This window comes from Passer montanus, unplaced genomic scaffold (assembly GCF_014805655.1).
Source record: "Passer montanus isolate IOZ18808 unplaced genomic scaffold, ASM1480565v1 scaffold15, whole genome shotgun sequence".
Taxonomy (NCBI): Eukaryota; Metazoa; Chordata; class Aves; order Passeriformes; family Passeridae; genus Passer; species Passer montanus.
The window spans coordinates 168,138-195,861 of record NW_024362051.1 but is presented as its reverse complement, the minus strand read 5'-3'; the positions used below and the strand labels follow the sequence as shown (position 1 = coordinate 195,861).

At 60.6% G+C, this 27,724-nt stretch overlaps 5 protein-coding genes across 7 annotated transcripts; 2 read left to right on the top strand and 3 right to left on the bottom strand.

The window, feature by feature from the left end:
- Positions 1-1,120: 1,120 nt before the first annotated feature.
- Positions 1,121-3,590, bottom strand: WDR55 (WD repeat domain 55). The gene is made up of 8 exons (XM_039701780.1): positions 3,546-3,590; positions 3,327-3,478; positions 3,135-3,235; positions 2,980-3,067; positions 2,677-2,856; positions 2,468-2,567; positions 2,201-2,370; positions 1,121-1,801 (listed from the first exon to the last, which is right to left on the bottom strand). Exons 1-8 carry the CDS (start codon positions 3,564-3,566, stop codon positions 1,480-1,482), a joined length of 1,134 nt encoding a protein of 377 aa, XP_039557714.1. The 5' UTR covers positions 3,567-3,590; the 3' UTR covers positions 1,121-1,479.
- An 806-nt stretch (positions 3,591-4,396) lies between these two features.
- Positions 4,397-12,529, bottom strand: IK (IK cytokine). Its single transcript, XM_039701499.1, has 20 exons — positions 12,436-12,529; positions 11,835-11,901; positions 11,536-11,628; positions 10,942-11,001; positions 10,260-10,427; positions 10,063-10,177; positions 9,794-9,864; positions 9,638-9,684; positions 9,249-9,412; positions 9,022-9,130; positions 8,568-8,607; positions 7,981-8,194; positions 7,719-7,737; positions 7,165-7,243; positions 6,842-6,922; positions 6,268-6,325; positions 5,816-5,904; positions 5,397-5,505; positions 4,783-4,817; positions 4,397-4,625 (listed from the first exon to the last, which is right to left on the bottom strand). The coding sequence occupies exons 1-20, from the start codon at positions 12,449-12,451 to the stop codon at positions 4,598-4,600; spliced, it is 1,662 nt and encodes a 553-aa protein (XP_039557433.1). The 5' UTR covers positions 12,452-12,529; the 3' UTR covers positions 4,397-4,597.
- A 78-nt stretch (positions 12,530-12,607) lies between these two features.
- On the top strand, positions 12,608-14,216 carry NDUFA2 (NADH:ubiquinone oxidoreductase subunit A2). The gene is made up of 3 exons (XM_039701503.1): positions 12,608-12,769; positions 12,858-12,964; positions 14,023-14,216. Exons 1-3 carry the CDS (start codon positions 12,666-12,668, stop codon positions 14,112-14,114), a joined length of 303 nt encoding a protein of 100 aa, XP_039557437.1. The 5' UTR covers positions 12,608-12,665; the 3' UTR covers positions 14,115-14,216.
- TMCO6 (transmembrane and coiled-coil domains 6) lies at positions 14,074-21,363 on the bottom strand. Of its 2 annotated transcripts, XM_039701501.1 has the most exons (12): positions 21,249-21,363; positions 20,272-20,396; positions 19,904-20,013; positions 19,613-19,796; positions 18,622-18,726; positions 18,019-18,104; positions 17,372-17,488; positions 16,622-16,733; positions 16,368-16,533; positions 16,187-16,281; positions 15,240-15,407; positions 14,074-14,623 (listed from the first exon to the last, which is right to left on the bottom strand). In XM_039701501.1, exons 1-12 carry the CDS (start codon positions 21,325-21,327, stop codon positions 14,453-14,455), a joined length of 1,518 nt encoding a protein of 505 aa, XP_039557435.1. In that variant the 5' UTR covers positions 21,328-21,363; the 3' UTR covers positions 14,074-14,452. The 2 variants fall into 2 exon arrangements, with proteins under 2 accessions (XP_039557435.1, XP_039557436.1); XM_039701502.1 differs by lacking the exon at positions 16,368-16,533 and having other exon boundaries at positions 16,615-16,733.
- A 2,141-nt stretch (positions 21,364-23,504) lies between these two features.
- On the top strand, positions 23,505-27,035 carry CD14 (CD14 molecule). Of its 2 annotated transcripts, none has more exons than XM_039701420.1 (2): positions 23,505-23,990; positions 24,715-27,035. In XM_039701420.1, exon 2 carries the CDS (start codon positions 24,732-24,734, stop codon positions 26,079-26,081), a length of 1,350 nt encoding a protein of 449 aa, XP_039557354.1. In that variant the 5' UTR covers positions 23,505-23,990; positions 24,715-24,731; the 3' UTR covers positions 26,082-27,035. The 2 variants fall into 2 exon arrangements, with proteins under 2 accessions (XP_039557354.1, XP_039557353.1); XM_039701419.1 differs by having other exon boundaries at positions 23,506-23,917.
- The last annotated feature ends 689 nt before the right edge of the window (positions 27,036-27,724 follow it).

Below are 27,724 nucleotides of genomic sequence, written 5' to 3'. Positions count from 1 at the left end.
TTTTTCTCTGTCTTAGGGAATATTCCCCCGTTTTTGTTGCTAAGGAACAATAACCATTCCATGGGAGGCTCCTGCCTTCCTTAGCAGACACCTGTCCTTCAAACCAGGACACCCCTTTATGCTCTGCAGGGGCTCCAGGAGTCTCTCAGTATCGTGGATTGCCCACCCCCAGCTCCAGGAATGAGCCCCTGGGCCAGCAGCACTGGGGGCTGCAGCTGGTGGTCCAAGGGCTCCCAGGCAGTGCTGGGACTCCACTGGGGGATGGGAATCCACAGCCAGGAGTAGCAATGCTGGTGGAACTGCACCAGACCAGATCCTGCCCGTTCCCCAGCAGGTGCAGGCTGTGTCTGACCCTGTTCCAGGCCCTGCTGCCATCTCTCATCCCCAGGGAAGGACCCAGCCCCAGAGGGATCCCTGTGTCTACCCAACTCCCCGCTCATGGCACCCTGTGACCCACCTAAGTCCCTTCCCTCTTCCTTTTGGAGATCCCCAGGATCCTCCAAGAGCCTGGGGGTGCACTCTTTAGGCTCTTTCTTGCACTCAGTCTGTCCCTCCCGGGGCACAGCAGGAGTCCTTGCCTCATGAGGATGAACCATCAGCACAAGGCGCTGGGAAGTGAAAGGCACTGAGTTTATTTCTAACAGAGCTAAAATCTTAATTAACAAAGGGTAATTGACCTGCTGGGACAGCAGGACAGGAAAGCAATGAACCTGTCTGCCCTGGCCAGGCACCCCGGGACACCATGTCACCCCCTCACCCCTCCTGAGCACCCCTGCCTCCCCCCATCCCAAAACAACCCAAAGGACCCTCAAATTCACCAGCAAACCCCAGCATTACCCCCTCCCCTCCCAGCACTGCATCCCCCACCAGGGACCCCCAGCCCTGTCCCCATAGCTCAGAGCAGCCCCTCATCCACCAGGGACCCCCAGCCCTGTCCCCCCATAGCTCAGCACCCCCCTGCTTCACCAGGGATGTTCAAGCACGACCCCTTCCCCCATAACCCCCCCACCAGGAGCCCTCAGCCATGTACCCCATCCCTGCACTGCCCACACCAGGGACCCTCAGTGCCACCCCTGCCCCAGTCAGTGACCAGAACCCCCCATCTCAGAACCCTCCCCATCCCTCACGGACCCCAGCCAGGGGCCGTTCCCAGTCCCTCTCGCCCCAGCCCTGTGCCCCCACCCCTCAGGGCCTCCCCCGCTCCGGCAGGACCCTCGGCCTCACCATGCCCGGACCCCCACCCGCTCCGACGCGCGCTGCCCCTTTAAGACCGCGCCTACAGCCCAGCTTGAGTGGCAGCCCTAGGAGCCAATCAGAACGCCAGCGTCCTGCCCACTGACAGTGGTAGCATTACTCTGGGGCCACGCCCCGTAGGCGGGCACTCCCACGGGCTGCGGCTGTGATTGGCCGCGCCCCGCGAGGAGGACGCGCAGAGCCCCGCCCCCGCGCCGGGCGGGGCGGCAGCGCTGAGGGGGCCGCTCAGTCGCTGTCGCTGTCGCCGCTGTCGCCGCCCTCCGCCGCCTCCGGCTCGGCCTCGTCCCGCAGGTCGGCGAAGAAATCCTCCCCGCTGCCCAGCGCCTTGCTGCTGAGGGCGCGCAGCGGCCCGCCCTTCTTCTTCTTCCGGCGGTAATCATCGACCACCATGGAGCCGAGCGCCGACACGTCCCAGAACTTCACCTTCTGGTCGTGGCCGCTGCTGGCCAGCAGCTTCCCGTCCGCGGCCGCGGCCAGCTGCTCGATGGGCTCGCCCAGGTGCTGCCCCACGCAGCCCAGCACGCGGTTCGGCAGCACGTTCACCGCCCTGGGCACGGCACGGGGCACTGAGGGCCCTGCAGCGCCGGGCACGCCGTCTGCCCGCTGTGCCACACGCTCCTCGGTGCCGCCCAGCCCACACCTCCACAGCCCAGCCCAGCCCACACCGCCCCCTGCACATCCCAGCCCACACCTCCCCATTCCTCTCCATCCATCCCACACCTCCCCATTCCTCTCCATCCCATCCCACACCTCCCCATTCCTCTCCATCCCATCCCACACCTCCCCATTCCTCTCCATCCCATCCTCCACATTCCCTGTCACCCCATCCCACCCCCCCATCCCCAGCCCACTCTTCTCCCCTTCCTATCCCACCACCCTCTCCCCTCCCTATCCCATTTCACCCCCCACAATCCCTCAGATCCCTTCCATCCCATGGCTCCCTGACCTGATGACTCCGTCCAGGGACCCCACGCACACGATGCTGTCCGTGATGGGCACCATGCAGTCGATGGTCTCTGCCCTGAGCGCAAAGCGGTCGCTGGCGGCCCCGAAGCCGTCCCAGTTGAAGAGGTAGATGGTGCCTTCGCTGGAGCCACACGCCACCTTCCTCCCCCTCTGGGCACGAGGGAGGGCAGTGAGACAGAGGCAGAACAAAAACAGAGCGACGACGGGGGGCTGTGGGATCCTGCTCCGTGCTGGGAGCAGTGCCAACCTTCATCAGCACCACAGACGTCAGGTCGCCGTTCTGCGGCTCCGAGAGCAGCTCAAAGCGCCGTCGTTTCACGTTGTACACGCCCAGGGTGCCATCACCACTGTGGGACGTGGAAGGGACACGCTGTGAGCACGGACATGGCACAGGGCACTCCGGCCACGGGCAGCCACGGGCAGCCCGACCCCAAGACCACGAAGCCCCTCCGGTACCTGGCTGTCAGCAGGAGCTTCCCGTTGCCATCCACAGTCATGGCACTGATGTACTCCTCCTGCTGCCGTGCCTCCAGGATGGCACTGCCCCTGCGCAGGTCCCACACCTTCACTGCCCCGCCGTCGTCACCCGTGGCAAAGATGTGGTTGTCGATGGGCAGCACGCAGTTGAGAGCTGCTCTGCAGAGACCCCGGCCCCACGGTCACGGCTCCCGGGGCAGCGCTGCGGGCTCTCCCCACGGCCCAGGAAGGGGACAATGCCCCGGCTCTTGTGCCCAGAAGGAGCCGCCTGCATGGACTTACTCGTGCGCCTTGGGGAAGCGCGTTTCCAGCCGTCCCTCCTCCGCTGTCAGAATGTGGATGGACTTATCCTTGGACACAGTGAAAAGCTCTGGAGAGCCGCGTTAGTGCCCCCCGCCCGGCGACCCCCGGTGCCTCCCCACGTGCCCCGCACTCACTCTGCCCGTCCTGGGAGAACGCCACGTCCCGGCACGACTTGAGGTGATGTCCCGAGGACCAGAGCTGCCGGTTCTCCCCCTCGGTGCAGGAGTACGAGTACCTGCCGGCACGGGAGTGCTCGCCGGGAGCCGCGGGCAGTGGGGAGCCCCTCCCCAGCCCCGGGACCCCTCCCCAGCCCCGGCCCCACTCACAGGTACACGTCGCCGTCCACGTCCCCCGCGGCCAGCAGCGGCCGCGCGGGGTGCAGCGCGATGGCGTTGGCCGTGGCCTCCAGGCAGATGTCCTCGGGGGTGTCCCGCACTCGCGGCTCCCGCGCCGCCGGCTCCGGGGACTCCTGCGGCTCCTGGGGACAGCGGGGCCGTGGGACCGGGCCCGGGGCTCCGGGCTCCCGCAGCCCCACGCGTGCTCACCTCCTCCATGGCGGCCGCCATGGCGCCCTGTCATTTGCATGGCCACGCCTCATTTACATATACCGCCCCTCTAATTACATGGGACCGCCCGCCCGCTCCTCGCCGGCGCTGCGGGACCGGTCCGGCTGCGGGACCGCACCGCCTCGGGGTGGCACCGCCTCGGGGTGGCACCGCCTCGGGGCTCTCCCCGCTCGGAGCTCCCCCCCCTCGGGGCTCCAGGCTACGGGCGCCCCTGGCCCCAGTTCACCAGGTCGCTCCCCGCCCGCCTCGTGTGTTCCTGTTCTTTAGCGCTTCACCACTGGGAGCGCCACAGGCTCCCCAACTCCCACCGTCATCTCCCCTCTCTGATCCCAGGGGAGGGGGCGGCCAGGGACCAGGTGCCACTTTGGCTCCTTGCAGGGTCTGGGGGTTGTAGGGACCCCCCTAAACACCAGCAGCGCCCCTGCCCGAGTGGCCATCCCAGCGCCCAGCTGTCCCTGGGCTGAGGGAACGAGCTTTGCCCGGTGCTGGCCCCACCATACCCACAGCAGCCCTTTGCCAGCGCTTAAGAGCAGCTTGCACAGCCTCTGCTTCAGGTCATTGCTCTTGCTGTACCTGAGCTCAGCGTCCCATTTCTTCCTCCCAAGCTGAGGCACATAACGCTCAGCTGGGATTATTGCCCTCAAATTTGTTAATTTTATCCAGGGATGCTGCCCCTAGCCCAAAAGGCTCCCACAATAAATACACTGAGCAACGGTTGGCCCTGTCAGCTCCTGGTAAGGAGAAAGAGTCCTAGCATCCCTGCTGTTCCAAAGGAGGCCAGGATGTGCCCAGGCCCCTCCTCCCTGCACACACAAACAGATGCTCACACACAAATTTAAGGAGGTTTTATTAAGGCTACAACATTTACACAGCACAGGCTCTACAGCAAAGAACAGAGGGAGGGAAGAGCCCCCAGCCCTGAGCAGAGAGTGGATGGTGTGTGGAGCAAGGACAGCACACCAGCAGGCTCCAGGAAGGCAGCTCCCATCAGGCCAGGATTCCAGGAGAGGGAGGAAGAAACGCGGGAGAAATCAGTACTTGGGACGTTTCACCTCAACCCTGGAAGACAAAGGGACAGAGAGTGGTGAGGATGGAGGGCAGGCAGCTCCACCCCCCACGTCCAGAGCTCAGCACTGACATCCACACTTTCACACCACAGGAGGGGCGGGGGAGCCAGCAGGGCCCCTGCAGCTGAGGCAGAGACCACTGTACTTACCCATCAGCCTCCAACTTCTTCCTTTTCTCGATGATCTGCAGAGAAAGCACAAATCCTGTTACCCTCAGGGGATCTGGCTGCTCACAGCTAGCAGAGGGGCTGGAGGGTGCCAGATAGACCTGGGGAGAGCTGCAGCCAGGCCAGAGCGAGCTGAGGTGAGCTATAGCTGGAGAAGCTGGGCCTGCTCTCCCTTTGCTCCTTTCTGGCCACCACAGACCATTTGTTCTCACCTTCCCCGCCCGTCCCATACTGCCAGGCCAACCCCCACCTCTGCCAGCTGGCAAACAGGGAGCCACTAAACACATCCTGTCCCCTACAATCCCCTTTGGGTGGCTCCAAACTAATGGGATTGGGCACATTCATCGGCTGCACACCCCAGAGCACAAAGCCCCATGTGGGGCTGCTCCCAGGACGAGGGCTCCAAACAGAGCTCCAGCCACTTTGCAGTACTGAAGCCCCAGGCACTTGGCTGATGCTCTGGCAAGGAGCACAGGCAGCTGGTGGGGAGCCAGCCCTGGAGCTCACCCACACACACACTGGCTGTGGCAGGACAGCGAGCCCAGGGCTGGCTGGGAGCTCCTGGCCCAGCAGCCCCGGCCCAGCCGGGCACTCACGGCGCTGATCTTCTTCCACTGCCGGTCCAGCTCTGCCTTGTCGTTGGTCTCCTTGAAGCGGCGCGTCTTGCGGCCCTCAGACATCTTGATGCCGTACTGGAAGGCTGCCCTGGAGAAAGAGCAAGGCGTGGCTCAGCACTCACAGGGGGATGCACAGCTGCCACAGGAAGGGACACGTGTCCCCACCCCAGAGCACATGCTCCAGAGCTGGCCTGAGCCCCCAAAAGCAGCGCCTGGGCCAGAGTCCTCAAAAGTGACACTAAAAGCAAAAACAAACCACCAGGCCCAGGACCCACAGCTCCTCAGGTTCTCACAAGGGAGCCCCCAGCTTGCTCTAAGCTGCCCCAGCACCCAGGCTTGGCCAGCATGGCCATCCCACCCAGAACCCTTGCTTGGCCCTTCCTGAGGGCGGCACTCACTTGGGCAGAGCCTCTTTGTTGTTCATGTACTCGCTGTACTCCTCCTGCGTGTCGAAGTCCCAGCGGCCCAGAGGCCCCTTCTTGTTACCCTGCAGGGAGAGAACGACTCAGAGCAGCTCCTCAGTTGCTGGGAGGGCTTCTCACACAGCCCTGCACACCCAACCACAAGGCTCCATCTCCCAGATCAATGGCCTTGGCTCCAGGTCCCCTCCCAAGAAGTTCCAGACAGATTTTGTGGAAGAGGAAGTCAGGACAGAGTAGCATGCCTGTCAACACCTCTGGGTTAAGTGCCAGTGACACCTGTTTGCTCCCTGACACAACAGGGAGCAGATCAGCACACCCCAAAGCTCACTCAGCACCCAGCTCCAGTGCTGCTTCTTTCCCATGGGATCCTCTCAGCTGGCACTGGTCCCTACTTTGCTGGCTGCTCCTCAAGGCTGGTGCCAACATACCTGATCCATTTTGCTGTAGTCCACCTCCTCATCGCTGTCCACAGCCATATCATCCATTCTGGGAAGAAAAAAGCAAGGAAAGGGTTCAGAGCAGGTCCATGAGATGGATCAGGGCCTTGGAGCTGGTGGGGGTCGTGTCTCATGGCCTCAGACCAAACACACTCAGTTCCTGGGCCAGAGGGAAGTGGCCCCAGCTGCAAGCCCTGCAAGTGGCCTGTACCACAGGGCATCCAAGGCTGGAAATGCTTCCAGGATGACTCTGCAAGCTGAAAGATGCTCCTCTCCCACTGAGGGAGGCCACAGCTTCACAACCACATGGATTAACTGGGAATGCAGCAGATTCCCAGCTACCTCAGCCTCCCCCTGGCCCTGAAGGGCAGCAGGTTCCTACAGCAGAGAGCAGCTAAGAAGGGCCAAGGGCTTGGGATGGTTTTACCAGTCAGCTGTTGCCACAGACAAGGCCAGGGCTGCTCCCCAACAAGCAGTGGGGCTGAGGTTCAAGCTCTTATTGCCAGAGAACAGCAACCCCCCAGCACAGCCTGCCCACACCCCACAGCTTCCCACTGCTCCTTACGTGGCAGGGTAGCACTCAGCATAGCTGTTGGACATGCCAAAGAAGTCTCCCAGCTGCTTCTTGTCTTCTGGCTTCTTCAAAGTGGCAGCAGTTAAGGAAAGCACTACATGAGCTGAGCCTTGCAGCTGCAGGCTGGGCACAGCCAGCTGAAAACCCCCTCCTGCCCCAACACAACCAAACCTGGGGGTGCAGAGCTTTTGTTTGGTGTGGGAGAAGCATTTCCCTGCAACCAGGTGAGGCAGGACAGCTCCCCAGATGTGCTTGTGCCTGCAAGGGCAGCCCAGCCCCACAGCCAGTCAAGCTGGCACAGACATAAAGGATATGCCTCTGTTCCCTCCCAGCCAGCAGCTCCAGCAAACTTCTCATTGATGGACTTGATGAGCTCCTTGGCTGAGCCGGGTCCTGGGGTAGAGAAAGCAGCAGGTTACATCTGGGGGGAGAACAGGTCCCTGCAGAACACTGGGGCTGGGCAGAGTCCCTGTGGGACACAGTAACAGGCAGGATAAGCTGCCTCACATTAGGTACATGAGGAGGAGCAAACCAGTTTGGCACTGATGGACTCAGCTGATCCCAGGAGACCTGGAATCTTACAACAGTTTGCGTTGGAAGGGATCTTGAAGCCCATTTTGTTCCATCTCCTTGCTATGGGCAGTGACACCTTCCACCATCCCAGGCTGCTCCAAGCCCTGAGCAACATGGCCTTGGACACCTCCAGGGATGGGGCAGCCACAGCTTCTCTGGGCAGCCTCTGCCAGGGTCTCCCCACCCTCACAGGGAAGAATTCCTTCCTAATATCTACTCTACATCTCTGCTCTTTTAGCTTAAAACCATTCCCCTTTGTCCCATCCCTCCCAGGTGCCCAGACCACTTGACTCACCTTTGTCGATGTCTGTGGGCTGCAAGGAAGAGGGAGAGACAGTGTCAATGACACAGAGCTGAACCACCAGCCCAGCAGGCTGGTGCTAGTGCTGCCTCACTGCTGAGGGACAGGAGCAGCACCCAGGCAGCTCCGGGGACAGGCACAGCTCAGCAGGAGCTGACACTGGCACATACAGGGCATAACCAGAGACACCCAAAGCCCCCCAGCCCCACAAAGGGCACATCTCAGGTGGGACATTCCTCCACGAGCAGAGACTCACCTCATCATCAGCCTTGGGCTTCTCAAAGTAGCTGTGCCTCTTCTTCTCCTCCTCGCGCTCCCGGTCCCGCTCCCTGTCCCTCTCGCGCTCCCGGTCCCGCTCCCGGTCTCGCTCCCGGTCCCGGTCCCGCTCCCTCTCCCGGTATCTCTCCCGTTCCTTGTCCCGTGGCATCTTGGCAGTGGAGGGCACATAATCCCCAATGTCTTCAAAGATGCTACAAGTGGAAAAGAGCCTGGAGTTACATGTGCTGCAGGAAGAGAGACCATAACCACCTCCCCTGGAGCACACAGGACCAGCACCAAGAACTAAGGACATCAGATATGGAAGTGGTTTCCACATCTGTCAGAGGTATCACTGCACCTCTGCTCCCTTCTGCTGCAGAACCTGAGTTGTGTGGTCCAGGGCAACAGTGAGCCCTCACCTGCCTCAAGCCTGAAATCCAAACCAGAGCTTGCCTCCAGCTTTATCCTACAAACTGCAGGTCCAGCAGCTCCAAACTCAGCCCTCTCTAAATGTGGTGGGCCAAAAAGCCATTCCCTAAGGGACAGAGCTATGACCCCATAGCCTGAGAGCAGGGAGGCACTTACTTCATATCAGCTTCAGGAGGCTTCTTCTCATCCAGCTTCCCTGCAAGGACACAACAGCAGTGAGAGGCACATCATCCACTCTGCCCCCTGTGCTGCCCCCCTGTCCCTGTCCAGGTTCCAAGCTGCAGGAGTGACAAGCCTGGAGGATGTCACATCATACCCAGCCCCCCCAGGAAGCCATAGTGTCCCTCCCCAAGAGGCAACATTTCCCCAAGGAACTGGGCCTTCACCAGGAAGAGCAGAGCACCACGAGGTACCCTCCCTCACAGCTCTAATTTCCCAGCAGCCTCTCCAATGTGCTTCTACATTCAGGACTCAGCATTTAGGAAATCACTGTTCTCCAAGCCCACTGTCTCACAGCACAGGGGAATACCACAAACCAAAACACATCCCATTCCCTTGGGACATGCTCCAAGCACTAAAATCCTATTACTTGGTTCCTTTCACCTCCTACCTTTGTCTTTCTTCTTGAGCTTCTTGTTGCGGGTGCCTTGCCTGAGATAGGAGAGGATCTGCGTGAGCTTGCTGATGACGATGTCGTTGGTGGTCAGCGTGGTCTGTGCCTGAAAGGGAAATCCAGGAGGAAGCATCCCGCTGCCTTGACAGGGAAGCCCTCCCAGAACAACCTGCTCTGGCCAACCCAGAGCAGCGAGGGGAAGCAGGCTGCAGGCCAGCCGGTACCTCCATGGTGGGGCAGTCAGCCTTGCTGCGGATCAGCGTGGTGGGGATGTCGGTGTCGGCGTACTCGTCGTCCAGATCCACCACGTAGGCCATCCTGCCCGGCAGGAACAGCTCGTTCCGCTCGTACGTCTTGTTCTTGAACAGGATGCGGTAAATGTTGCGGCCTGGGCAGAAGGAAAAGTGTGGGAAAGCAGAGGACAAGCCCAAAGTGAACCATGTTTAGTTTATCAGCAATATGAGAATCACCTCCTAAGTACACACTTCCTTCAGTCCTCACATGCAGGAATCTCCCCCTCCAATGGTTTTCATTCCTACATTCACTCTCCAGGATTTCTCCCACATTCACAGCACAGACAAGGTGGGGAACAGCCACATCAACACAGTCTTACCCAGCCGGGTCTTGAATTCAATTTTGTTCTCAGGATCTTCATCTTTCCTAAACAGAAACAGAAACCAGAAGTGTTAGAGCCAAGTGAATGACTCCTCTGCATCCTCTTCTGTGGCAAGCAGCTGCACTCAGGAACGTCAAATACTCAATCACTCACTTAGTTTCTTTCTGGGGCTTCTCCATCATTTCCTCCTCTTCCTTCTCCTTGCTGGCAATCTCAGCTCGTACCTGGATGCAGAGTAAATCCACACATTACAGCCCATCCCATGCCATTGCTGCCCACCTGCGAGCCCATCAGATCCCCAGCCCTGCAGCAACCCTTCCCAGGAAACGAAATCCATGCTGCCAGGACCAAGCAGTAAGCCCCACCCAGCGTGTCTGTGGGAGAGGACAGGCCAAGAGCAGCACTGTGATACCTGCACTCACCTTCTGCAACAGCGCAAAGTCCAGACCCTTCACCAAGTGAGTGTGCTCCATGTCACCACCCAAGAACTTGGACTCCTGGATCAGCTGTCTCCTCTTCTCCGCAGCAGATTTATCCCTGTGCAGAGAGACCAGAGCCAGGTGAGGGCCAGCCCCCCCGGAGCAGCCCGGCCAGCCCAGCCCCCAGCCAGCCCACGCACGCCTCGGCCGTGGGCCCCACGGCCCGGTAGTTGGCAGTGGTGCTGATCAGCTCTGTCTCCTCGTAGTCCTTGTTGACCCCGTCTCTCCTCTCCTTGGCTCGGTCCCGGTACTTCTCGGCCAGCTCCCTCTCGCGCTCGATCTCCTGCTGCCGCAGCTTGGCGTAGTAACTGGGGGGGCACACAGCTCAGGGTTAAGAGTGACCTGCTCACGGTTCTGAGGTCAGCTAAAGCTCCCGAGGCCTCACACACACCCATCCTGCTCCCAGTCCCTTCCCCAGAAATGCACTAGAGCACCACGGGACACAAGAGGCCTGGAGGAAACTGCTGTACTGAGGAGCTCCGTCCTCCCTTCCAAAGGGAAGGGGTCCAGTGCAGTCCTGCTGTGCACACGCGTTCCAAAGCACACAGGGATCAGTGCAAGGTCCCACCACTGCCCTGCTCTCCCAGACATCCACAGGGCCTCTCCTGCTTCTTCTGGAGGTGAAGCTTCAGCCCCATCCTACTGCTGCTCTCCCACAGCTGTTGCCACAAGCAGTGACAGCTCCTCAGCCTGAGCTCTTCTCCAAAGCTCTTAAAAAATCCACTCAAGGCCCTCTTTGGAAGCACAAGAGATCAGAACTGCTTCCACTGGCAGGACACGATGTATAATGACAAGTCCTGCTACATCTCTTTCCCCCCTTACCTTTTCTTCTTTCTCCTGCGAGCAGCTGGATCTTCATCCTCATTGTACTCCCGGGGCATCCTGGAAAAGGGTGGAAAAACACACGTTCAGTCTGCAGAGCCACACGGCTGACAGGTGGACAGAACAGTCCCTCAGGCACAGCACAGCACTGAGGTGCTCAGACATGGAACAGAACAGTCTCTCACCCTTAATTCCCCCCTAATTCAACACACGTTCAGTCTGCAGAGCCACACGGCTGACAGGTGGACAGAACAGTCCCTCAGGCACTGAGGTGCTCAGAGATGGAGCAGAACAGTCTCTCACCCTTAATTCCCCTCTTAATTTTACACTGTCAGCAGGGAGAGGAAGGGAAAAGACTGATTTTCACCGAACCAAATCTGCCTCCTGCACAGTGTCTTAAGAGCCACGAAGCCTCGCTCTTTTCTTTACAGCAGCCCTCACCCACGTGCTTCTCCACTTCCCACACTCACTGGCAAAAGCCCCTGCAGATATTCCCCTGCAGAGTGCAGGGGAGAGGGTCAGCTGGGCCCAGAGCCCCAGGGGGAAAGGGGGCACGGATTGTCCCATGGACCTGTGAAAGAGAGCCCTACTCACTCATGGTGGCGAGATTTGGAGGGTGGCGCAGATGTTGGCGCAGCCCGCGGGGTCATGAGAAGCTTCCTGAAGTCTTCATTGGTCAGCTTGGACCTGCAAGGGAGGGAAGGAACAGAAACATCACTCCCAAAGAGCTGTGGAGGAGGAGCAGGTCCTGTGTGACCGAGATGGGCACCAGGTACCCGTGGAGGGGCCCAAAGGCTGGAGTGCACCAGTGACTTCCAGCTTCTCCATGGGAATCGGCCTGGGGGCCCTCAGTGCTGCTCCAGCCCAGCCCAGAGCCCCAGGGCTGTACTCACTGGTGGAAGGAGTGCGAGTCGTCCACGTCGTGGCCCTCGGGGGCCAGGGGGTTGGAGAACGGCTCATCTAGGGGACAGGAGAGAGAGCTCAGGCACTGCTCGCACAGCCTCACACCTCCCAGCAGCCCGAAGGGAGCAGCGTCTGCCCGTGGCTCCGAGCTGGATCCCAGCCCGAGGGCACCGGGCCGGCCTCGCCTGCCTGAGCAGGACACGGGGGTGGCGGTGCCACTGCCAGACCCACCGCCCCCAAGCCGCGCGGCTCTGTGCCCGCGGGTGTCCCGTGCCCCGCACCCGGGACTGGCCCCGCATCCTCTCAAGGACCCACCCAAACAGCCACGGCCCCACGCCCGGAGGACCCCGGTGTCGATCCCCGCGCGGTCACTGCGGGGCCGCAGCCCGTGTCCCGCAGAGCCGTCCCTCGCACCGGGCCGGGCTCCCCGGGCCCGCACTGCCCAGCGCAGCCTGGGCCTACACCGCCCCCCCGGGCCGCTGCCACCCGCCCCGCCGCAAGCGCCGCGACAGCCCCCGCGTGGGCCAAGGGCCGCGGCCCGGGGGTGTCGGGGAATGCCCCGTGCCCCGTGTCCCCTGTCCCCAGACTCACTGTCGCGGTCCGGCATCGCTGCGCGCTCCGCTCCGCTGCCCTTCCGCTCTGCGCGGCCCTCCCAGCGCACCCCGCGGCGGGCGCTCCCATTGGCGGGTGCGATCACGGCCGGCGCTCCCATTGGCGGGTGAGATCACGGCTGGCGCTCTCATTGGCGGACGGGCCACAGCGGGCGCTGCGATTGGCGGAGGCGCCGCGCTCCCGCCCCCGCTGCTGTGCGGGCAGGGAAGATGGCGGCGGCCGCTGTGAAGAGCATCGGGGGCGGGCTGGGCCAGGCGCTGAGGGAGCTCCGCATCCACCTGTGCCAGCGCTCCGCCAGCAGCCGCGGCGTCAGGTCAGCGCGGGGATGGGCCGGGACGGGGCCGGGGCTGCTCCCCCAGGGCTGAGCCACAGGGAGCCGCCGCTCCTCCTTCCCTCCGCAGGGAGTTCATCGAGCAGCACTATGTGACCCTGAAGAAGGCAAATCCCGACTTCCCCATCCTGATCCGCGAGTGCTCCGGTATCCAGCCCAAGCTCTGGGCTCGGTACGGTAAGTAGGGGAAGCACCAGGGAATTATCCGGGAATGGTTGGGGTTGGAAGGGACTGCAGGGCCCGTCCGCACTGAGGGGAGGGAGCGGTGCGTGCGGCAAGGGCGGCACGGGGAGCGGGGATGGGGACAGGCAGGCTGCGGGGGGTGGAAGTGATTGTAAAGCTGCGCTGCCACCTCCTGCCATGGCAGGGACACCTTCCAGGGGACCCGGCCGCCACAGGGCTGCGGCAGCCGCAGCGGCTCCGGGCGGCCGGGCCGGGCCTGCCCCGCTCTGGGGGGGATTGCAGCTCCGGGGGGGATTGCAGCTCCGGGAGGGGCCTGCCCCGCTCCAGGGGGGATTGCAGCTCCGGGAGGGGCCGTGGTGCAGAGGGAGCAGCTGCCTCAGGCCAGGCTGCGGGGTCACGTCAGGGAGGGGGCCCGGGGGAAGCAGAGTAGGGCCCAGGGCTCAGCAGGGCCTCCCAGCCTCTGGGTCATCTCCCACCCCAGTCACTACACAAACGTTCCTCCTTTATTTTCACTGCCTTCTCAGTGAAACACCAAGAAGGGAGCAGAAAAGCTCCTCTGGAAAGGATTTGTTTTCCTCAAAGGTCATCTGGGCTGGAAAAAATTAATTTAGAACCCGTTGAAAAGATGCAATGACTCTTTTAGCACAGGTTTCCCAGTGTGAGCAGACAGACCAGGGGAGGCTCGTGTGTCTGGGTGGGACTGGCAGGGAGGTGGAGCCTGGGCTCAGCCCAGTGGGAGCAGCTGCAGGAACAGTTTCCAGGCTGCTTTCCTGAGGGGAGCACCTTGCTGGGATGAGGCTGAAGGCCACAGGGTTGCTCTTGGACGTGTCTCTGCCCAGCCAGTGCTAACAGAGGGAGACTGGGAAAGGGATTGAGCTGCTTTGAGTTCTTTCCAAGGGAAAGTAGGAGAATAAGAAGGTGGAAATGGTAGCTTGGGCACGTGGAGGAACACTGGGATTTGGTGATGGGAGCCTGGCCTGTGACATCAGTGCCTTGCACCAAGAAAGGACCCACACACCTGCCCCCTTCTCACCCTGCCTGTTTTCCCACAGAGTTTGGGAAGGAGAAGAGCATCCCACTGAACAACCTAAGCGTGGATGAAGTGGGCAAGGCCCTGGAGAGCGTTGTGAAAGGCCGTGCATGACAGGCAGGAAGCACACTCGTACTGGAGACTCGACTGATTATCTCTAATGGCAAAGATGTATCTTTAATTTATCAGTTCATAAACACAATGTGCTTACCTTGAGCGTGGTGGTGGCTGAGAGCCCAAGGGATGGCTGATGCAGCCGTTCAGCCCTCCCTGGACAGGAGAATCTGCAGCTCAGCTCTGCCCCTGCTCCGGGCTCTGGGGGGCACTGGGCTGGTGGCTGCCAGCTGGTGACAAGGACCAGCCCCCCATGCAGCCAGCACCGGGCACATCAGAGCCCTGAGCAGCCCTCGGGAGCTGGGCATGGGGTGAACAGTTCATTCCTCCCTGGCAGTTCAGGGCAGGGCCGAGGAGGAGGCAGCCAGTGTGGCCTGGCAGGCACTGGGGGCTCCTGGGGGCTGCCTGACCATGTCCAGCAGAGCCTGTGCCCGCTCCTGCAGCTCTGGGGTGCTCTGGTGCTGCTCCAGGGCCTGGTGCCCGCCTTGCCTGGTGAAATCAGCAGCAGCCTGTGTGAGAGGAGAGGGTGAGAGCTGGCAGAGCTACAGCTGATCATCTCTGCCCAAGCCACCACAGCCCAGGGAACAGGGCTGAAGGAATTCCCCAGAGCTGCATTCCCAATCCAGGTAAATCCCACCATGCTGCTGGTTGCCTGGGAAGGGCTTTAAAGCCCATCTGATTTCCCTGCCATGGGCAGGGACCCCTTCCAGCAGGTGCTCCAAGCCTCATCCTGCCTGGCCTTGGGCACCCAGGGATGGGGCAGCCACAGCTGCTCTGGGCACCCTGTGCCAGGGCCTCAACACCTCACAGAGAATTCTTTCCTGTGACCTGCAGCAAGCACAGCAACCTCAGCAGGAGCAAAAGAAGACTTGAGGTAGAACCAGCCTGCCCCAACACCAGTCCTTGGCAATAAGGAAGGAGCTCTGCAGACACAAGAGGGGTTTCCAGCCACCCCGTGCATCACAGTGTCTCTTTGGGCAGGGCCTGGGTGCTGAGGGCTGGAGGGCAGCGTGGCAGCCGCTGAGGGCACTGTGACTCACATTACAATAATCCCCCTCCACAACAACAACAACCCCACAGTAATCATTCCCCACCCCCTTACAGTCCTGCCCCCTGAGCTCTCACCTCTGGGCAGTGCAGGAAGAGGAGGTGCAGCAGCTCCAGGCACTGCCCCACGGCCTCGGGGTCGGGCAGGGTGAGCAGGGGCAGGAGCTGGGCCAGGAGGGGCTGCTGGAGCAGCCCCTGGCACTGCAACTGTCCCTTCTCTGCCATGTTGCACAGCACAGTCAGGACCTGTGGGAGGGACAGCAGTGAGCAGTGAATGCTCCATGGGCACATTCCTGACAGGCTTGGGAGGGCTGCCAACCACTTCCATTGTCATGGAGTTGTGGAATGGTGTGGGTTACAAGGGACTTAAAGCTCATCCAGTCCAACCCCTGCCATGGCCAGGGACACCTTCCACTATCCCACGTTGCTCCAAGCCTCATCCCTTCTCTAGCAACCTGTGCCAGGGCCTCACCACTCTAACGGGAAAGAGTTCTTCCCAATACCCCATCTAACCCTGCCCTCTCAGTGTGAAACCATTCCCTGTTGGTTTGTCACTCATGCCCTTGCCTGAAGCCCCTCTCCACCTTTTTTCTTGGCCTGCCAGGTGCTTGCCCACAGCCCAGTGCCCACCAAACCACTGGATTTGGAAAGCCTTCTCCACACCCACCCCAAGGCAGTGTTCATCCCCATGCCAGGCAGGCCCAGCCTTGCCACCCACTCCTGGCAGCATCCCCAGTCTCCCAAAGCTTTGGGGTCTTTCAAAGCAAAGGCAGGAACCTTCCAGGCCTGCTCCGAGGCTGGCCCCAAGCTAACATCTCCCTGGGGACCACCCAAGGCTCTGCCAAGGGCACATACAGCTGGAGTGGCTTCAGGGGAGGTGGCTGGTGACTGCCACCACACAAGACCTTCTGCCAAGCTGTCACTGCTGCCCCATCCACCCCCAACTCCAGCACTGTCACTGTGGGATTCGTGTTCCTGAAACTCCAGCGCTCCCCCCCACTCCCAGTGCCTGGGGCAAGGCTCACCAGCACAGTGCCCATCTGGGACCACGTCAGCAGCTGCAGCAGGGCCGGCAGCAGCTCCAGGGACAGCAGAGCGGAGCAGAGGAAGGGATCATCCGCTGGGTGTACAGAGAAGGAATGTGTGACTAAAACCAGGGCGGGTGCCAGCAGCGCCCAGCTGTGCCACTGCCCGTGGGACACTGACCCGTGAGGTTGTTGAGCAGCCACAGGCACTCCTGCACCAGGAAGGGGTGCTGCTGCAGGAAGCACTGCAGGATGAGGAAGAGGGCGACGAGCAGGCGCGCGTCCGGGCGCTGGCAGCCTGCCTGTGCCAGCAGGTTACCGAGACAGCGCAGCACGGGGCACACGAGCTGGGACACGGGCACACAGCAGCGCCTTAGGCTGAGCAGTGTGCCCGCAGCAATGCTGACAACAGCCAGCACCCTGCCCACCTCTCACCAGCTCCAGGCCCTCGGGAGCGTCCTGGGGGAGTTGGGAAGCCAGGTCGAGCAGGAGCGAGGTGAGCGCGGGCACGGCCCCCAGCGCCAGCAGCTGCACGTTGTCCTTGTGCCTGCAGAGGGAGGGACAGTGTAGTGGCCTTGGAGCCTGGAGAGGGGACACTGCCACATCCCCTCACCAAACAGGGCCTGGGAATTCAGAGTGCTCTCCTGAACCACCACAGGGCTTACTTCATGTTGGAACAGTCACTTCTTTTGCATTGGAATAGCAGGGTTTTTTCTGAGCTTATGAGAAAATTTAAAAGCCCGTGAAAACCAGATTCACTGGAATTATCTGTGTGGGTCTGGGAACAACAGCCCTGACCCTTGAGTATCTACCGATTCCCTGGCTCCAGTGGCAGGCAGGGATTGCTGGCCCTGGGCCAACCCCACAAGTGTGAGGATTCAGGGAGCTTGTCTTGGGAAGGGTGGGGGACAGCTCCAGGCATGGGGAAGCCATTTGGGAGCAATTCAGAGAACTAGAAACAGCCTCCTCAGGTTCAACCCCTTTACCACCCTGTAAAAGAGCTCAGTGATCCTGCAAACAGCACATGTGCTCAGAGAGGAGAGCTGGGACATCCAGGCTGGCTGGGGAATTGCTTTCCCAAGGGAAGAGGGGAGGCAATCCAGATCCCCTCACAGGACCATGAGCCTTCATGCCTCTGTTTGGCTGCCCCCAGGGAACTCAAAACGAGGAGAAAACTGCATTTACCCACAAATGATGTAGTGGAGACACCAGGCAAACTCCACAGCTGCTCCCATGCCAGCCTTGAGGCCAGAGCAGACCAGCTGGAGCATGTGCTGGGGGAGAGCAGAATCCAGGACCAGCCTGGGGGCAGAGAGCAGAGTTAATGGAGGCACGGGCTGGAGCACAGGCAGGACACCAACAGGAGACACAAACCCTGAGCAGGGAGCTGCTCTACCCGACCCTGGGGGCCACAGGCTCCAAACACACACCTGGAAGGGACTCTGAGCCAAGGGCTTGCAGCCCTGGGCTCTCCCTGTCCATGGCAGGGCCCGGGGACACTCAGGACACTCTGACTGCGGTCACATTTTTGACACTGGGGGCTGTCAAGCTGATCTTTTCCTCTGCAAGAGGAACACAGCCAGGTTTCCCTGCAAGCCTTCCCTGCTCCATGCTGGCCTTTACTGAAATACCAGAGCTGCCTGCTCAGATGAGGCTGAGGGAAAGGAGCCAAGCCCTGCTCCCTGATCTGCATCAAAACTTGCAGTTCTGGTAGGATTGTGCCCTGAGCTATTAATGTCACTGGGATGGGGAAGGCCTCGTGTCCCCAGCACACAAACACCCCTGGAGCCCCAGGGCCCGGCCTGGTGCAGGGTTCAGGGGCTCAGACTCACGGGATGATCTCTCTGGGTGCTTCCTTGGCTTGGAGGAGCTGTGAGAGGACATAGCCCACACCTTCCAGCACTGCCTCGTGAGGGGACTGCAACCAAAGAGAACAGAGCTGATCCCTGCTGGCAGAGCTGATCCCTCCTGGCAGAGCCAGGGCCCAGGGTGCCAACCAAACCCAGCTGTGCTTGGAGAACAGGGGGCACACAGGGGACCAGGAGGGACACAGGAACCTGTGGCCACACCAGAGCTGAGCTGTCCCCTCCCCACATTCACTGGCCTTCGCCCAAACACAGCAAAAGTCCTGGTGTGAGCATGTGGACCTGCAAACCACAGCCCTGCTGGACCAGGCCAGGCAGAGGGGACAGGGCTCCCTGTGCTACAGAATGTACCAGGCAGCCACTGGATGGGGGGATTCAGCTGGAGAAGAGCACAAGGTGCTGAGCTGAGCCCTGAGAATGAGCACAGGGAGCCCACAAGTGACCCCCATGCCCGTGGGAACAGCTCCCTGCAGTTTCCCCACAGCTAGAAGGAGGGCTGGTGACTCAGAGCTGTCAGCCAGAAAGGCTCTCCAGGGCATAGCAGAAATGTGACTGAGCTGTTTCACCCACCTGGATGCAGGATGCCAGCACTGGAATAATGCCCTGAGGCAGCAGTTGCTTCCTCACAGCCTCACTTTCTACTACAAGGTTCCCCAGTGTGTACAAACACAGCTCCTGCAACAAGAGAGCAGAGCAGGAGGTGACCCCGTGGGCAGCCAGCACAGCCCCAGGTCCCACACGCTGCCCTGAGCGGGGCAGGAGCTGCCCTTGGAGGGGCAAACACAGATGGATGCTGCTGCACTCTCCAGCCACCCCACTCCCAGCTCAATCAGCTTCAGTTCATTCTTTTTCTGTCTGGCTGAAGCTGGGATCTGATCACTGCCACTTTGGAGGTTTTTCAGGATGACATTTCCCTGAGCCCCCTCTGGTTCTCCTGGAGCTTGCCTGTGTGCTGCACTCAAATGGGATCAGCAGCGGGGTCACTGCCCACCTTGCTCCTTGGCTCTGAGCCTGTCTGCTTCCCCATGGAGCAGCTGGAAAACACGTGGGCAGCCCAGAGCTACTCCAGCTGTTTGCTCCTTCCCAGATCAAGCTGCAAGGCATGCAGCCACAGGCACTCTATCTACTCTTATCCTTTCTTTCTTTCCCTTATACATTTTCTTAAGTGACATCTTTGTACTTTTATATTGTGTCATTTCTATAGATAACAACCAAAATGGTTACATACCTCCCTTCTATTGCAAATTGTTCTAAAATAAACTTACCATATATATATATACACACAGATACATATGTACATAAACATGGGTGACTCAGTGTGGTTCCACTCTAATGCAACCCAAGGGATCTGTGATGGACAAGAACTCAGCTACCCCAGCTCAGGGCAGGCTGTTACACCTGGGCACTGGGAACAGTCCTGCTCTGAGGGTGAGGCTGTGATGCCAAAGAGTTTTGCTTCCAGAGGGCCCCTCCTCAGCAGCACTCCCACGTGAGCCACGTGTGACCAGAAGAGGTGAACACCAACCACACCAAAGGATTCCCAGGTGCACAGGGATCTCACCGTGAGCTCCAGGCTGTGTCCCGACAGGTAGGTGAGCAGGTAGGAGGTGACAGGCAGGCACGCCTCGGCCACGGCAGGGACACTGGAGTGGGACAGCTCGTGCAGACAGCGGGCAGCCTCCAGCTGCAGGTCAGCCAGGCTGCTGGTGAAGAGCCCGGTGAGCGTCCGGATGCTGCCGTCCAGCCTGGGGACCCAAAGGCTGCTGTCAACCCCCAGCTTGCCCACCCAAGCACAGGGACACAGGGCCCTCAGGACATGACCCTGGTGACGGCACAGCAGGCCTGGGCTGACCTGACAAACTTCTGCTGAGTCTCCTCGTTCTGCAGAGCCCAGCGGAGGCGGCCGAGCCATCGCTTCCTGTCCTCAGAACCCCTCTGCACACCCCTGAGCAGCTCCAGAACCTGGCCAGGGAATTCAGAGGTGGCTGAACTTTCAGCACTACCAGCATTAAAATTTATTAATCTTAATTAATAAAGATTAACTAATTAATCCTCAAGGCAAAGGAGCCCAGGGCACAAAGGTGGGCACAAGGAGCCTTAACTGTGCCTGGCAGTGAACCAGAACCATTCCCAAAGCCAGCCCTGCCCAGCCTCCTTCACATGCTGAGTCTGGGGAAGACCCCCGGGACCCCACTGCCACGAGAATATCAGGTTCTTCACCTCATCCTCTGGGAGTGGGTCTGGCACGACGTCTGCTCCGTGCTGTGCCCCCTCCTCGGCCGCGCTGTCCTCCCGCAGCAGCCGCTTGCTGACCAGCTGCTCCTGCCGCCGGGCCTTCCTCAGAGCTGCAGGAGCACAAGTGTCAGGTGCCACCACCTGCCCGGCCAGGACGCTCCTCCAGCCCAGCCAGGAGCCTCACTCCTCCCTTAATGCAGGGAGGAACTGCCCATTCCTCCCTGTGCAAGCCTGGAAGGGATGCACCAGCAGGGACTGCTTGGAGCTGGGCTGAGGGTTGGGCACACAAAGTGTGAAGCCACTGCTGGGATAAGGGGCAGGAACACAGGACTTGAGGCTGGATTTCACACAGGATCAGAAAATCATTAAAGGTGGAAAATATGTGCAGGATCATCAACTCCAGCCTTCAATTGAACACCACCATGGCCAGTAAGCCATGCCTCAAGTGCCCCATCTACTTGTTTGGAAAACACCTCCAGGAATGGTGACTCCACCTGTTCCAATGCCTGACCACCCTTCTGATGAAGAAATTTTCCTCAATATCCAACCTAAACCTCCCCGGCACAGCCTGAGGCCGTTCCCTCTCTCCTGTCCCTGTTCCCTGGAGCACAGCCCGACCCCCCGGCTGTGCCCTCCTGTCAGGAGCTGTGCAGAGCCACAAGGGCCCCTGAGCCTCCTTTCCTCCAGGCTAAAACCGAGGCGAGACCTTGGAAAACCCGAACAGTGGGGGGAAAGTGGAAGAAAGGGGGAACTCGTGGCAGAAACCCCAAGGGTTGAAAGCTGAAGCTGCAAGGGTTAAAATCTGAAGCTGTAAAACGCTTCCCCGAGCGGGCAGCGGCGCATCCCGCGGGGCGCGGCCGGGCCGGGCGGGGATGGAGACGGCAAGGGCCGAGCTGGGGGGGTCCCTCCCACCCCCGGGGACCCCGCACAGCCCCGGCTGTGCCCGCTGTGCCCGGCCGGACCTGCCTCTCGCTCCCGCCGCCGCACCCGCAGCTCCTCCGCGCTGTGCCCGCCGCGCCGGGCCCGCCGCCGGCCCCACATGGCGGAGCGGGGGAGCGGCACCAGGAGGAGCAGGAGGAGCAGGAGGAGGAAAAGGCCGTCCTGGGGCGGTCCCGGGGCGGGGAAAACACGGTCCCGGCCCTCTCCGCCTCCGGAGCGTCCCGCCCGCCCAGAGCACGGGCGGCTGTGCCCCTCAGGGGTCGGTGGGCCGTGGCCGTGGCCGTGCCCCTCAGGGGTGGGCCGGGGCGCGGCCGTGCTGAGGGCAAAAAAAGCCCCCCGATATTCGCCAGAAATGCGGAGCGAGGCGGCTCCGTGCCCAGGGACCTTCCGGCGGGTTGCGGGCACCGAGGGGCAGAGCAGCCCGTGCTTCCCCAGCGAGGTGCTCGGGAATTTGCCGCTGGAGGGCAGAAACCGAAGGCACCGGGCCCGGCTCGTCGGAAGGGGCCGGGAGGGGAGCTCACAGCTCAGCTGTGACTTTTCCATCATCGCTCAGCAGCAGTTTCGTGGAATTCCAGACCCTTTGGGGTAGAAGAGACCTTAAAGCTCACCCAGTTCCAACCCCTCCAGACGGGCAGGGACACCTTCCACCATCCCAGGTGCTCCAAGCCCTGTCCAGCCTGGCCCTGGGCACTGCCAGCGGTCCAGGGGCAGCCACACCTGTTCAGGTAACCCTCACAGGAAGAATTCCTTCCCAATATCCGTCTAACCCTGCCTCTGGCAGTGGGAGCCATTCCCTGTGTCCTGTCACTCCATCCCTTGTCCCGGGTGCCTCTCCTGGAGCCCCTTTCGGCTCTGGCAGGGGCTCTGAGCTCTGCCCTGAGCCTGCTCCCGGCTGCAGAGCCCCATCGCCCAGCCTGCCCACACAGCAGCTGCTGTGCCCAGCCCTTGGAGCGTTCCTGGGCTCTCCTCTGCACTTGCTGCAGCAGCTCCATGTCCTTCTGTCCTGAGCAATTTCCTGTAAGCCAAGGAGGTAAAGAGGAATCATGGAATTGCTTAGAGCCTCTGCACAAGAGCCCCAGAGACCAAGGGACCCAGCCCAGCTGCTGTGGCTCCAGTGTGCAATGCCACATTAACTACAACAAACGGAGCTGCACTGTCCAGCCCTGCAGTTTAATTGCTGGAACCCTGCATGCTGAGAACTTTAAACTTTCTGTGCTGAAAGGCACAGACCCTCAGGAGAACACTGCATGTGACCCGGGGCTGTGGAGAAGGCTTCCAAAATGGATTAAAGCACTTGGATTACAGTTGTGTCATTGGTTAGAAGTGTGATCTCACAGGGTGAAAAAACTTAGATTTGGGATTTTAGTATATGGTGATGTATGGGAGCCAAGATGGGGAATTTTGGGTGTGGGTTAGCTGTCTTTTTTGCACCTTCTTCCTTCTTCATGAATCTGGGTGGTTTTCTCTAATTGGGTGAAGGATGTCCACATTGCAGTGATCATAATTGGATTAAAAGCATAAATAATATAGATGTCAGCTGTTTATTGGGTAATTGGGACTTAAATAGCCTTGAAGAGACACCATTTTAGCTCACTTTCTCAACTTGTTAGAGAGAGCTCACATCTCATAAGTTTGTAATAGATAAGGATAATAAACTTCAGAGTGAGATTTCAAAAACAATGTCTCCTGAGTTTTATTTGCCCTGACCTAGGAGAAGGAAAGAGCCTGAAATTCCAACATCTCATTACTTTTCTGAACCCAACATAGGCAAGAAATCTCTGAGAAAAAAATTCCTGACAGATCATAGAAGCACAGAACCTTTTAGGCTGGAAAAGATCTCCAGGATCATCAAGCCCAACCTTTGATCGCCACGTCCCAAAGGTGCATTTGGGGAGCCTTGCCCCTGCTCTGTTCCCTCACCTTCCTAGGAAAGCCAGCGGCTCTGGCGCTGCACCGCAGCCTTTCCCAGCCCGCAGCCGCGGGGAAGCGAAGCAGAAGTGGCTCGGGGGGCTCCGAGCTGCTCAGGAAGTCACGCTGGGAGCGAGGGCTGTGCCCGGGAGCCGCTCGAGGGGTCTGCCCAGCCCCGGGCATGGGCACCCGGCCCGGGCAGCCGGACACAGCTGGAGCACAGCTGGAACACGGCTGGAACACGGCTGGAGCACGGTTGAACACAGCTGGAGCACAGCTAGAGCACAGCTGGAACACAGCTAGAGCACGGCTGGAACACGGCTGGAACACGGTTGAACACAGCTAGAGCACGACTGGAACACGGCTGGAGCACAGCTGGAACACGGCTGGAGCACAGCTGGAACACAGCTAGAGCACAGCTAGAGCACTGCTGGAACACAGCTAGAGCACAGCTGGAACACGTCTGAACACAGCTGGAGCACGGCTGGAACACGGCTGGAGCACAGCTGGAACACGGCTGGAACACGGTTGAACACAGCTAGAGCACGACTGGACACACCTAGAGCACGGCTGGAACACAGCTGGAACACGGCTGGAACACGGCTGAACACAGCTGGAGCACGGCTGGACACAGCTGGGGCACAGCTGGAGCTCCGGCGCAGCGCAGCAGCAGCGGGGCCGGACGGGCTGAGCCGAGCGCTCGGAGCCCTTGGCAGCTCCGCTCAGAGGTTTGGCCGCAGCTGGAGGAAGGAGCCAGCAAGGAAGCGATCGGGGTGAGACACGGGTGAGTCACGGCACAACGGCACCGAGCTGCTGCCCTGCGGGGCCGGGGCACTGCGGCTCCGCGGCACGGGCAGGTAGGGAGAGCTCCGTCCCGGGGGGGCTTTGGGATGCGGCCGGGGAAAGCTGTGCCTGGCCAGGGCCCGTGCCAGCGACAGAACCGCTCGGAGCAGGAGCTGGGCTGGGGACCCCCAAAGACCCCCTGTGAGCTGGGTCAGCACATCTTTAGGAGTCTTTAATCTTTGCTTGCTGCTTCCTTTGCAATCTGGTGGTGAGAGATCAGGCTCCGTCAGCTGACCGGCTCCTGGCGCAGACAGGGATGTGTTCACACCTTCAGGGCTCATTTTCCACCACCCCTCGGGGGGCCGGTGGTGAATCAAATGCCGGGTGAGGAAGGAGAAAGCATGAAGCCGTCTGTTGCAATTTCCTGCCCCAGATTACAGAGGAACAAGCAGAGCTGGGGCTCTCTCCCTGGTCACACTGGTACATCTGGCTTCGCTGTCTGTAACTCCGCGTTTGTGGTTTCTCCAGGCGTTTCCTGCTCGCTCAGGGGCGGGAGCCTGCGGCAAGGCAGCCCGGGCAGGACAGTGCAGACTCGGGAGAGTCCCTGCTGCGGGCAGGGGGGCACAGGTGCAGCTCCTGCGCCTTTGGCTGCTGGCCCGAGCACGGCTCAGGAGGCTGCAGGAGGGACCAGGGCAGCGCCCTGTCCCCGAGGGGTGGCTCTGCAGGGCTCAGCCTGCCCAAGCCATCCCTCCAGGCTGGGTCAGGGTGGTCCCTCAGGTGCCATTCTTTCTCCCCCAGTTTTTAGGTTGTTCACCATGAGTGTGGCTGTGCTCCTGCTCCTGGGGCTGGGGCTGCAGGTGGCAGAGGGCAGGAGGAACAGATGTTTCTTCAACCGCACTCAGGAGTTCTGTGTGTGCTACAACCTGTCCGAGGAGACTGCTGGCAGCATCATCCAGTGCCTCCCAGCAACCACCGTGGAGTTCTGGGGTGGAGACCTGGAGAAATACGCAGCCTTGCCCATCAGGGACCTGGACGACTCCGTCATTGACACTCTGGGCTCCCTTATCATCCAGAAAATAATTATTGGAAATGTCCTGGTGCCCGAGATGCTCCTCGCCCGTGTGCTGAGGTTCTTCTCCTACACCCACGTGCAGGAGCTGGCCTTTGAGAGCTGCATTTTCCAGGGCACAGGCGATTGGAGTGACATGGATGGGCAGAACTTGCCCATCCTGTCTCTGAGCTTCCACAACGTGACCTCAGCCCCGCTGACGGGCCGTGAGCAGGCCTTCTCCAGCCTGAGCAGGTGGCTGGAGAGCCTGCAGGAGCTGGCTGTCACCGGCTCCGGTGTCACCAGCCTGCCCTGTGCCGTGGGGAGGCTGTTCAGAGCCCTGCGCTCCCTGAGCCTGGCACACAACAGCCTCGGGGACGGGAGCCTGAGCCCCGCCTTCTGCCAGGGAGCCTTCCCTCAGCTCCAGCAGCTGAGTCTGCGCCACAACAACCTGAGCTCCTACCACGGCGTGTGCCAGGGCCTGGGGCTGCTGACGGAGCTCCAGCACCTGGATCTCAGCCACAACGAGCTCGTGGCAGGCCCATCCTCCTCCTGCCGGTGGCCACCATCCCTCTGGCACTTCAACCTGTCCAGCACGGGCCTGGAGGAAGTGCCAGCACCGCTGCCCCCCCGCCTCGAGGTGCTGGACATGAGCCACAACCACCTCCACGCTGTGGACATCTCCCTCAGCTCCATGAAGAAGCTCTTCCTGAATCAAAACCTGCTGCAGGCCGTGCCCTCCATCAGGAATTACCCCGTGCTGGACACCCTCCACCTGGACAACAACTCCATCTGGGAGCTGCCCAGGGACGAGGTGAAGCTGCTGGGGCGCCTGCAGGACGTGGCTGTGGCTGGCAACCCCTTCAGCTGCTCCTGCTCGGGGGCCGGGGGGCTGCAGGCGCTGGCAGCCACGGGGCACCTGGGGCAGGGCTGGCCCGGGGGCTACAGGTGCCACTCCCCGGCGCGGTACCAGGGCTGGCAGGTGGCACAGGTGCCCGTGTCCGTGCTGCGCTGTGACCTCGCCGCCGTGGTGGCCCCGCTCTGCGTGGCCCTGGCCCTGCTGGCTGTGGCTGGGGCTGTGTGCCTGGCCAGGAGCAGAGTGTGCCACAGAGCCTGAGGGGCACTGGCGCCCTGCCCTGGCAGGCTCTCGGCTCCCCGTGCTGCTGAGGGGCTCTCGCTGTGCCCAGAGGGGCTCCCTGCTGGAGCAGGGCTCTCCACAGGGTTTTCCTGCTGTGCCTGTGCCCTAGCAGTGAGCCCTGGATGGGGAATAATGAGCATTGATTGACTCCATGATTGCAGAAGGCTGATCAATCACTTTATTCTACTATATTGTACTGTACTAATAAGAAAAAACCCATCGCCCTTGCAGTCACACACAGCTTTGACCTAATTGGTCAATTAATCTAACATCATCACCAGTGGCCAATTAAAAAATCATCTTTTGGTAAAACAATCTCCATAGCACATTCCACACGTGCGCAACAACAGGTGCAGCAAGTGGAGATGAGAGTTGTTTCTCATTCTTCTCTCTGAGTTTTCCCAGGAACATCCTGGGAGAGCTATGTCTGTCTCTGCTCAGAGGATGTGTGATTTCCACAGGACTGTGCCCAGCTGGGCCCTGGGCACCCCTCACCTCCAGCCCTGTGCCCTGCTCTGACCCACAGCCACAGCCTCCCACTGGGGATGTCCCTGCTGGTCCCCAAGCCCAGCACGCCCCGCTGTCCCTGCCATGTCACCTCCCTGGACAGGAGGAGCTCAGATCCCACTGGCAGCACTCAGATGTCCCCAGCCTTGCAGGGCTCTGCTGGTCCCTGCCCAGAGCCCCCCACACCTTTCAGCCCCTGCAGTCCAGGCATCCTTGGAGCCTCCACGGATGATCATCCCTCTCCTCACCCCAGACTCTGGCTGGGCCAGGATGTCAGGGCTGGCAGGATGCTGCTTGGCTGCTCTTCAGCCTAAGAGAAAAACCAAAAACCCCTGAAAAACAGGAAAATGCCTAAATTAAACACCCTGCACACAAGTGCTAACGAGCTGGAGCAGCTCCTTGCACCCTGACCTGAGGCTCTGGTGGATGGGTCCAAGCGGGACCCTGGGGAGGTTCAACCAGAAACTTTTTAAGTGATAAGAAGAAAATTCATTTTTTCTGGGTTATTCAGAGAATATATCACAGTAAGGAGAAAATGGATTATGGGATGCAGGACTGGGGAATATTCAAAGGAAAGGGGACGGTGGGGAAGGGACAGACTTGGGAAAATGGGGCTGGGGGAGAATCATAGAATCACAGGGCAGTTTCAGTGAAAGGGACCTTAAAGCTCATCACATCCCACCCCTGCCCTGGGCAGGGACACCTCCCACCATCCCAGGCTGCTCCAAGCCCTGTCCAGCCTGGCCTTGGGCACTGCCAGGGATCCAGGGGCAGCCACAGCTGCTCTGGGCACCCTGTGCCAGGGCCTCACCACCCTCCCAAGGAAGAATTTCTCTCCAACATCCCATCTGCCCCTGCCTCTGGCAGTGTGAAGCCATTCCCCCTGTCCTGTCACTGTGTCCTTGTGACAAGCAGGGGCTGGTGGCAGGCAGGCAGTGCTCCCCTGGCCAAGCCCTGCTCTTCTTCCAGGGCGTGTCCTGCCCCTGCATGAAAGGCTGTGCCTGGGTGTTCCCGTGTCCCTCCCTGTCTCTGTTTGGGCACAGGCACACATGACCTGTGGGCAAACACAGCCTGGGCTGCCTGGGCGTGGGGAAGGACCAGGGCTGGGGCTGGAG